At 31.9% G+C, this 11,706-nt stretch overlaps 1 protein-coding gene across 1 annotated transcript in view; it reads left to right on the top strand.

Annotated features, from left to right (window-relative positions):
• LOC106874793 (ras-GEF domain-containing family member 1B) overlaps positions 1-11,457 on the top strand; it is a 97,011-nt gene extending 85,554 nt beyond the window's left edge. The window contains exons 19-21 of the mRNA XM_014922648.3: positions 184-250; positions 772-871; positions 1,595-11,457. Coding sequence (XP_014778134.1) covers positions 184-250; positions 772-871; positions 1,595-1,607 — 180 coding nt within the window. The 3' untranslated portion in view covers positions 1,608-11,457. The remainder of the gene's footprint in view (positions 1-183; positions 251-771; positions 872-1,594) is intronic.
• The last annotated feature ends 249 nt before the right edge of the window (positions 11,458-11,706 follow it).

Raw genomic sequence — 11,706 nt, forward strand, 5'->3', positions numbered from 1 at the left:
TTGTTAAAACACTAACATAGTGAAAGTATCACAGCAGCTAATTACCTTTGATGTGCATATCAGTGAGATGGACAAACATAGAAAGAGATACACTGCCAATTATATTAATAGATTTGGGAGAAATTTCTGTAGACTTGTTTTTTGTGGGGTTTTTCTTGTCATTTCCTATAATTTCCATTTCAGTGTCCATACGCAAAGAAAACCGACATCCTTAGTTATATTCTTACCACCCCAATCTACTCTGAAACGGGTAAGTTTTACATAAATATCTACATCTGCTTGGGCACCCATGAGTGTGTGTGCGTGTGTGTGTCTGTGTGTGCGTGTGAAGCCTAATTATGCTTATCTACATTACCTGCTCCATATCAGCTTTGTATATTCTCTTGTTTTTATCATCATCATCATCAATTAACATCCATTTTCCATGCTGACATGGGTTAGACGGCTTGACAACTGAGGTCTGGAGAGCCAGTGGCTGCTCCAGGCTCCAATCTGATCTGGCAAGGTTTCTACAGCTGGATGCCCTTCCTAATGCCAACCAGAATGTTGTGGGTGCTTTTTACATGGCACCGGCACAGGAGCCAGTCAGGCAGACCTGGAATCAGCCACGTTTGGATGGTGCTTTTTACGTGCCACTGATACGAGAACCAATCTGTTGGGTACTGGTATTGGCCACATTCGGTTGGTGCTTTTTACATGCCTGCCATAGATTTCCTTATTCATTTATTTTCTTTGCATATAAATTTATTTATGTGTTTATTTGACTTTCAGCTCTTCTTTTGGCATCATTTGAATGTGAAGGACCAGAAACAAGTCATGAAAAAGAGAAATACAAGCAATTGGCAGACAAAGGAAGACACAAACAGATGAAGTAAGTAAAAGAATGATAATAATTATTCTTTCTAATTTTGGCATTGCGCCAACAATTTTGGTGAGAGGAAGTTAGTTGATTACAGCAACCCCAAAAAGATGAAAGGTAAAGGTGACCTCAGCAAAATTCGAACTCCGAAAGAAATATCGTTAAACAGCGGAATTTGAACTCGGAACATGAAGAGTCAGAAGAAATGCCACTAAACATTTTGTCTGACATGCTAACAATTCTGCCAGCTCACCTCTTGATTGTCTGGAATAATAACCCAAGAAAAGTACCCGGGTGGTATGTGTGTGGCAGCAGCGGTGGTGGTGATGGTTGTTGTTGTTGTTGTTGTTTGTGTTCAGAATATTTAATAGGGAGAAGAGTTATCTCAATAATCAAAGTGGTGAGGCAGCGAGCTGGCAGAATCGTTAGCACACCAGGTGAAATGCTTAGCAATATTTAGTCTGTCTTTACGTTCTGAGTTCAAAATCCACCAAGGTCGTCTTTACCTTTTTATCCTTTCGAGGGTCAATAAATTAAGTACCAGTCATGTACTGGGGTCAATTTAATGGACTGGCCCCTCCCCCCAAATTTCAGACCTTGTGCCTGGAATAGAAAAGAGTGAAGTGGAAGTATTATCCCCTTTGGTTCCTTCTCTAGTATTTTTGTTAGTTACAATCTAACATTCTTTAGATTTTATTAAAGATATTAAAATGTTTCTTTTTCTTTTCCTTTCAGAATGCAGACATAAATCGAAATTTGTACAGTATTAATAGAGTAAATAAGGAATTACTAGTTCCTTCTGTGGAACCGAAATGGTTTATCAGAGACAGTTCACTGGTGATGGTGGAGAAAGCCCTTACAGAGAGTTTAGCATGACCAAAAACTTTTTACATTTTTTCACTGTTAAACCAGAGCTTTTGTTTGTGCAAGTGTTGTAACTGCAAGAAGCCTGTCAGAAAGGGTCCAAACCGTAATTTTTTTTTTTTTTTTTTCCACACACCATATGAAATTTTAGATTCAATTACATAAAACCACGAAGATCACCGAAATGGATCTTCAAAAAAAAAAAAAACATAAATGAATAAAATAAAATATACCGTTATCACTTCCATCAAACACTACATTATCACCATTATCAATGTCGGCTAATTGATGTCACTAATAATTATCATTATTATTTTTTTTTTTTTTTTTCTATTTTCATTGTTGTCACCATTTACAAATCGTTTTTTTGCTTTGCTGGTCAGCTGTTTACAGCGGGCCTGTACACTGACCAGGTAACAAGGACAAGCACACCACGCAAAATAAATATATATATAAACATACATACATACGATATATACATACATATATATATATATATATATATATATATATATATATATATATATACACATAAGTTATATATATATATATATATAACCTATATATATATTATAAACCCTGACTGCTGCCAAATAAAAAGAAAAACAGAAGCTGTTGATAAACATAAGACAAACATGCACCTTTTAAACGTGTTTCCAATGTGATTACAAATAAATGTCTCGTGTTCCAAATGTTCCTGTACTAAAAGAATACAAAACAGACAAAGGCATTTTCAATTCCTGCTGCAGAAAAAAAAAATTGGATATTAATCTTTTCTTATTTAAGAACTCTATAAAACGCTTTCACCAAACTAAATATCATGTGACTATTTTTCCGCTTCCTTTTATTTTTTTTTTTCTTCTGGTGTATGTGTGTTTTTGTTTGCAGGGGTTTTTTTTTTGTGTGTGTTTTCTTCTCATGACTCCCTCCATTATGAAGGTGACATTTGTATATTTCTAAACTTAAAAAACAGAATTTAAAAAAAACCCCAATTATTTCCAAATTTCATTTACTTATTAATTATTTCCACACCTGAAGGCAGAGAGCTAGCAGAATCATTAGGATGTCAGACAAAAGTACTTTGCAACATTTCTTCTGGTTCTTTACATTTCTGAGCTCAAATCCCACCGAAGTCAACTTCACTTTTTATCCTTTCAGGGTCAATAAAATGAAATACCAGATATTTACTGGGCGTCAATGTAATTAACTTACCCTCCCACCCCACCGACAAATTTCAGGCCTTGTGCTTATATTAGAAAGATTTAGAATTATTTCCATTCTTCTGTGTAGAACAAAGTTGACTTAAAATCAAAATGCCTTCACATATTTATTATACTCACATTCTTCCAGATTCTGAGTTCAAATCCTGCCAGGGCAGTTTTTTTTTTTTTAATTCTCTTATTTCCTTCCATGTGTCTGAGATTGAGAAAATGAACACCGCTCATATATTAAATTAATTTCAATTCACAACAGCCATCCCCAAATGAATATACGTCCTCCTGCCAGTCTAAGACATCAGTATTTAGCATTCTCTATTCCAAGCCAATACCAACCCAGAGATGCTCAAATAAAATATAACAAAATATAATAAAAAATTTTAACAATGAAGTTACATGTGATTGTTAGTGATTATTTAGTATATATTTGATTATAATATTCATTATTAATGATGGAATCAGTATTATTTCAAAATATCATTCTGTATAGTTTACTTAATATAGATACACTGTAGAAAGTCACAAAACTGTGGTATTTGTCTCAAGAAAGAATCTCATACAGACATAGTGCTAAAAAGAAAACAGTTGGAAACAAAAATCGTTCACCACTGTTGAGCAGTTTCTGTCTGCTAATGATACTTCTGTGCTTTTTAGCACTATACATATGTATCTACATAAGTTGCTTTCTCAAGACAAATTCTTCAGTTTTGTGACTTTCTACAGCATATCCATGTTAAGTAAGACATACAGAGTGATAATTATAATATATTTCTTGCAACACTACTTTCTAACTATACAAATTCCAAAACAACTTGCATTACCATTCTTAGTTTTATAGTAATTCTATGAATGCCCAAAATATAGCATCACTAGTTTCTACATTACAAATTCTGAAACTATTTTCATTACCATTCTTAGACTTAATACTTCTAGAAATATAAGAGTAGTTTTAAAATAAAAAAACTCTATTGTTGGAATTTGGCTAATCTCACAGGATTATCTAAAAAAAAAATTTCCAAGATCTTTAGAGAGAAAGATAAAAAAATAAATGAGAAAAGCAAACTTAAAATTTAAATAAACATTTATATATATATAATATATATATACTTATATGTATATATATGTATGTGTATATACACACACATATGTCTAAAGTGAATATCTTACTTAGATTACATTCCTTTAATCTTATCTTAGGTTTCCTTGCCAATAATCCTTGTATAGATAATAATCTGCAATGAGAAGATTTGTTCAGCCATTTATAAAACAAGTAATACCTATGGAACCCTCATTTCTAACTAATCAGGTTATCTTAACCCTTTTTATACTAACCCACCTGAAAACTCCCACCAACCTGGTTCCATGGCAACAACTTCCTGTGTTAAAGTGATCTAAATTAGAACCATCAATTAAAATTCAATGTTAATTTATATTCAAAACACTATTAACGAGAAAGCTGTTTGAAAAGTTCTTTTTATCTTTTAAATTAATTAAGGCGAAGATGGTGTATTTCACCAGAAATATAGTAATGAAAGATTTAATTATAATTATACGAAGTTCTATTTCTAAAGGATTTTGGTAAAAAATATATATTGTACCAACTCAATGTAAGCAGATTGACATCCTTGGTTAAATAAATCTCAATTATGCAACAGTAAATTTTTTTAAAAAACAGTTAAGATATATAATTTGGATAATATAAGAAGAAATAAATAAATTTAATAATATGAAATATCTTATGACATTTATCAGTAAATTGATATTTCCATATTTTGAAGCAAAAGTGTCATGGAAGAACCATTAAATAACGCATGAAAATGTTAAGTTCTCTTCAAATTTGAATTTATTTAAATGAGGTGCTAAGATTTTCATCATACACTTGTGGGGTAAGTGTGTCAGTAAACTGACCAGGTTCACAGTTGTGTAATGAGGGTTTTGACCTCTCATGAAATAAATTTAAAGTGAATTTAACTTCATCTTTCCATGTTATTAACCCTTTTGATAGTAACATCTCTGAAACTGTTCTAGTTCTACAATACTAACTTCTTGTTTTAAATAGATATAAATTAACCCATATATACCCCCTGGTTGCGTTTTCGCAATGTAGAATCTGCTCCTACTTGTTTGGACATGAATTTGCCAGGAAGCATTTGACTGAACATACGAAATGTTCAGTAGGTAGTCAACACCCATGGCTAACAGTTGCATACTGTCCTTCTCTTCCAGATTGTAAAAGCTTACCATAATGTTTAATCTAAACACAGTGAAATTTTAAGACTTCATTTTTTTTATGGGCATATATGGGTTAAAAGCTTCCATCAAAATTTTGTGTTATGTCCCAAACAGCAGATTATTAATGACAAAAGTTATTTTACTAAATTCTTCGTTACTTTTTAAACAAATTGAAAGAAAAGCAATGTAATTCAAAAGAAATCTAGTAACAGGTTAAAGTAATCCAAATTAAAACCTTCCATTTAAATTTCGTGTTAATTTCTTCCAAACATCAGATAAATAAAAGAACAAGGTTATATTTCATTATTAACCCTTTAGCCTTTAAACTGGCCATATCCAGCCCAAATATACCTCCTGTTTTATGTTCAAACTGGGCCAGATCTAGCCTCTCATACTAACCCTACAATGTCATTCTAAAAATAGGCAATAACATCATTGAAATCTCAAAGCTATGAGACAATACTTAATTGAAAGCAATATGAATAAATGAGCTTTACATTTGCCAGAATAATTTGAGCACTTAAAGGGTTACAGCAGTGTATTTCAACAGAGATATAACAACAAAATTGCTTAATAGGCTCTTCCATGGTTTAGTTGCTTCAGTTTTAAGAGACAGTCTTGGATCAAGTCACTTGCTATTATTTATTTATTTATTTATTTGGCTGAATATTCCAAAATAAAAGAAATTATTAAATATAATTTATCTATAAATCTTTCTTCGTTCGTTGCGGTTCTGTACCTTCTCAGTTCCAAATATCCCTTCCAAGGTCACCTTTGCCTTTCATCCTTTTGGGAGTTGATAAAATAAAGGACCAGCTAAATTCTGGGAAAGCATTTAATCAACTAACCCCCTCCCCCCTACATCACTAGCCTTGTGCAAACATTAGAAACAGTAATTATTATTATTATTATTATTATTATTATTAAGGTGATGAGCTGGCAGAATCATTAGCACACCGGGCGAAATGCTTATCAGTATTTCGCCCATCCCTACATTCTGAGTTCAAATTCCGCCAAGGTCGACTTTGCCTTTTATCCTTTCAGGGTCGATAAATTAAGTACCAGTTACTCACTGGGGTCAATATAATTGACTATCCCCTCCCCAAAAATTTCAGGCCTTGTACCTTTAGTAGAAAGGATTTTTTTTTTTAATTTCTTCACTTGTGCTGCCAATACCCAAATGCATGAATGTCACTCAATCTCACCCTTTTCACCACTAAATATGTGTGGCCTTGTATCTAATTGTAAAACCATTATTATTATCATTATTATTATTATTATTATTATTATTATTATTAAGGTGGCGAACTAGCAGAATCGTCAGTACACCGTGCGAAATGCTTTGCGGTATTTCGTCTGCCGCTACGTTCTGACTTCAGAATCCACCGAGGTTGACTTTGCCTTTCATCCTTTCAGGGTCAATAGATTAAGTATCAGTTAAGTCCTGGGGTTGATCTAATCAACTGGCCCCTTCCCCTAAAATTTCAGGCCTTGTGACTATAGTAGAAAAGATTATTATTATTATTTAAACTAAAAAAACATGAAGAAACAACAAAAGAAGTAGAGATAAGACTAAATTCTTTACAGCATTTTAGTTTTTTTGCCCCACCATCTTCATTCTGACTTTAAATGTTCCAAGATTGATTTTGCTTCTTTAGTTTTTGTTTGTCAAATAACAGTAACATACTGGGATCCATTCATTTCAGCCACTTTCTTCCACTTCAAGGAATGATTTTTTTTTGTTGTTCATAGTCAAGAGAAACCTTTCATTATTGCTTCAGAAATTGTCACCTGCTTATCTTGTAGTTCTTGCTGCTTTTGCTTCCAAGTCCAAATTGAGAATTAGATTAGTTATATGCAGAATGGCATCTCGATGTTCAAAGAAACACAATTCTTATTGAAAAATTAGAATATTTCCAGCTTTTATTTTAATTATATATTTTAGTTATATATATATATATATATATATATATATATATATATATACTCTTTAGTAAAAGCTATATGCAAACCGTCCTCGCTTTAGTGAACTTCCAGTCCATTTATTTTGACATTTTTACTGTATTTTAGTCAATATATGGGGCCTTATTACATCATATAATTAATTAGTGCTATTAAGTAAACGACTTTCAACCTGGAAACTTAGCTCTTCTTTCTAAAGTACAGCATGGAGAAAGTCTAGCTATTTTTCTAGTTTTCAACCAATACTAAAAGGTGTTTTGCTGATGTTGTAGCTACCAAAACTGGGTTTCCAAGCGAGATTATTATTTCATCTGATAATGCCTTAAATGAAGAAGAAATTATAAAAATAGGAGTAATTTAAGAAAGGATTGTTGTTGTACACTTTGGTCTTATGTCTCAGTATTGTTGGTTCTATTAGAATGGTGAGTTGGTGGAACCGCTAAAGCATCGGACAAAATAATCTGTAGTAATTATTTCAATGCTTTAGACTCTGGATTCAACTTTGTTGTTCATCCTTTCAGGGGTCAATAAAATCAAAATACCAGGTTTGTACTGGGGTCAGTTATATTGATAAGCCCTCTCTTCACAAAACTGCCTGTTTTGTACCAATATTAGAAATAAGCGTGGTTCCACTACAAAGTCAATTTATATTGAAGGTTAATTAATTTTACTTAAGTTGATATAATGACATAAAAACTACATTTTTAGCATTTTTTTTTTTATATGTAATAAATTTCTAAAGGTGTACAGATTAGTTTAGGAACAAAGTGCTCAACAGATATAAAACAGGTAGAGGTTTGCTAATAGGTATGTCTGTGAGTGTGAGCCCCTCGCCCCCTTTTTTTTTTACTTACCCCCTAGCCATACTATGGTGGCACTCCGTCTGTATTCTTTCTTCCTATTTCCTCCTTATTTTCTGCAACTCCCTAAAACATTCTGTCTCCATTATACTCCAAAACCAAACACTAACTTTCAATTCTTTAAATACACATACTTATTTCTATTTTGCTTCACTGTTTACAATTTCTATCCAAGAACCTCCATCCATGCCCTCAACTATAGACAGTAACACCCCTTCCTCCTCATTGGTTAAAATTATTAAATGTTCTACTCACCCACAGTTAATTCTGCCCCTATTTTTTAAATGTTGCGCCATGTTTTTAAAGAATATATTTTTCTCACCAATGTACTGCTCTTACCGTTTTGGGTCCAAGGCAGAGAAATCGAGGAATTTATCGTATGATATTCAACAATATGTTATTTGAAACATAAGTTTTATTTGTTTGTTTTTCTTATATATTTTTTTTCTGATTTCTTGTTTTCCAGAAATATTTGAACTGATTTTTAAAAATTTTTTTTTTTCAAAACAAATTCTGCCAAAGTGGACTGCATTTTAGAGTTGATTCCTAACAATAGAAATGTCCATTTAGATATTTTTTTACTTGTCTTATTTAAAATTTTTTAGTGAGTTGGCAATATTGTCTACATGAAGCCTCTTTTAATCTAGAATGTTATTAGAACTCAACCCATGCTCAATACCACAAACTAATCTCATAATAAACCAATTATCATGGCCCATGGTTTTCCTTCCATCTTATAACCATTTCATTTCACTTTAACCCTTTTGAGACCAACCCTGGTTCCATGATAAATGTTCCATCAAAATTTCATGTTATGTTCTAAACTTCAGTTTAATAATGACAAAGTTATTTTAGTAAATTCCTTGTTATTTTCCAAATTAATTTGACACAAATGCAAAGTATTTCAACAGAAATATGGTAACAAAAGGGTTAAAGTGATCAAAATTAAACTGATTTACATTTCCTGATTCTGATGGTCAATGAGGAAAACTACATCTATGTCACTAATTATCTAGAGCTAATTACCATTTAAGAAATGAGTCAGGATTGAATTTAAAACAACGAGACACAGATCTAAAACATCTAACCTATTTCAGTATTAAAATCCCCTAGCATATAACTGGTACACACAGTCATAGACATTTTTGGACAAGTTCTACTTACATCTCCACTAAGAACCACAACTTTCCATTTCCTTCTCTCCACGATAATCCTGTAATTCCTTGCCCTTATAGGCAATTATTATGACACTAAAGAAAACCATGAAGGCCACAACATCCTATTTCATGCCAATTTTAAGAATAATTTTGCTGACAGAGGAGTAAGTAACTGAATCAAGTTCATAGCAAAATTCAATTTTGATTCTCAATTGGAATGACTTACTCTGCTAATAATGCCTTTGGGAAAAGCATCAATGCCACAACTTCATATTTTACCTTTGCCTATAACTTCACAGCTTTATGCTTAATTATTATTAAGAAGAAAAAAACAACAACCAAATTTTCTCGTTTACAACACTCGACATTTATATTTAAAATGTGTTATTAAAAACACTAACATGCATGTACTCAGGTGATGCACGTTTTATTCTTGTTTTTTTTTTTGCATGTTTACACATATACACTGTTAATTGCACCTATCCATGTATGTGTGAGTTCATTAATATGCATGTAGGCAGTTGTTTCATTCAGAATTCTATTTATATGATGTTTTGTAAATATATGTGGTTGTCGGCTGGTCTTTTAACTGTTAATTTATATATATAAGTATACATATATATATATGTGTGTGTATGTGTGTAAATAGATGGGTTTTTTTCATCTGTATGTATATGTGTATCTATCTATGTCTGTGTGTGTGTATATATATATATATATTATATTATATTCATTATAGCTTCAAAAAACTTTATGCAAATATCTGTATATTTTGTACATGTACATATGCATATCCATCTACATCGACACTTGCACATTTACACAAAGAATTACGCCTGAATAGAGATGTATGCATCGTTGTCTTAGCAGTATACATATATGTATGTGTGTGCATGTCTATGTGTGTGTGTATATATATATATTAATACATAGATGTGTGTGTCTGTGTATACATGTGTTTATACATGTCTGTGTTTGTATACATATGTGTGTGTGTGTATCTTTCTCTCTCTCTCTCTCTTTCTCTCCCTATATACATATATATATATATATATATATGTATATGTATGTATGTATGTATATATACACAAGCATATAAACATATATATACGTATAATTCTTATATTCCACTGAGGTCTATTTAGCATTTCATCCTTTCAGGATTGATAAAATGAGTACCAGTTTGAATACTAGTGTTGATGTAATTAACTAGTCCCCTCCCCACAAATTTTAGGCTTTGTGCCTATAGTTGAAATTATTATTATTATTAATTATTATTGGGTGAGAATACTACAGGAGTTACAGAAGGGCTTGTATTAACTGCTTTGACACAAAGCTCTCGTCCTTTTTTGAACTTTAATATTCTCAGATAATAAAAAAAAAAAGAATTATATACACTCTACCTTTTGTTTTAATTTCTCTTCCTCTCATTTATAAACCCTGCCACACACACACACAATATGTGTGTGTGTATGTATATATGTGTGTTTGTGTGCATATATAAACTTTTATAAGGAAAAGGTTTTCTGTAACTTTGATGTTTTGGGCTGCTGCTCAGCATCAGGCTGCTATTCATATTGGTTTTTTGGGGGGCTTTATATAGTCTTTGGCAGGTCGTCTTTTTGGTAGGTGCAGCTATGTGAATGACAATTAGGTATGGTGTTGGTGTTGGACAGGGGAACCAAAGCAGAGTACAGTTTGATGGAAGCAAGCAGGCCACACACTTCAAAGTTACTGTCAACGATCTCCTGGTATAAGTTACTAAACATGTATTCTACAAAAAAGTATTGGGTCATACTTCAGTTTAATGTTAAATTGTTTCTATATATAACTTGGTATAAAAACAAACATTGAGATATATATATATATATATATATATATACATACTCTGTGTCTCACATGTCTGTTGGGTTATAAAGTAACAGTTCAATGTTAAATACTGCCTAATGTATGGGACAGCCTGTATACATTAATCTGTGGATATCTATATTATATTATATGTATGTATGTATGTATGTATATCTCTTCCTGTGTTGCTATATTTTGTGGACGTGGAGAGCAAGGAGTGTATATATGTGTCAATGAAAGAGCTGTATGATTTCGCTATAGTTTCATACCAGAAAGTGCTGAAATGTTGATGATGATGATGATGATGTTGTTATGCCAGAATTCTAAAGCTATTTTTCTCTCACTTCAAAATCTATGGCTGTTATTCTTTATTTCTTAACAATGTTTATTGACATTCTTGAATGGAAGATAAACTTTTAAACAACTGTGGTAAATAAATATGTAAAATAAAACAAAAAGTGTTTTGTTACTTTCCTGAATTGTTCTGTTTTACAAAGAAATTGACATTATATAGATGTGTGTGTGTGTATATATATATATATATATATATATATATGGGAGAATTTACGAAAAAAACAACAGACGAAGACAGGTGGTGTAAACAACAAATGAATGTATTAGTTTAACGATTTGGCTTTTATTAACAGATCCTTGTTGTCTAACACATGCCTATGAAATTCTTTACATTGACAGTTAAGGTTCCGTGT

Source organism: Octopus bimaculoides, chromosome 16 (genome assembly GCF_046866305.1).
Source record: "Octopus bimaculoides isolate indiv1 chromosome 16, ASM4686630v1, whole genome shotgun sequence".
NCBI classification, from domain to species: Eukaryota; Metazoa; Mollusca; class Cephalopoda; order Octopoda; family Octopodidae; genus Octopus; species Octopus bimaculoides.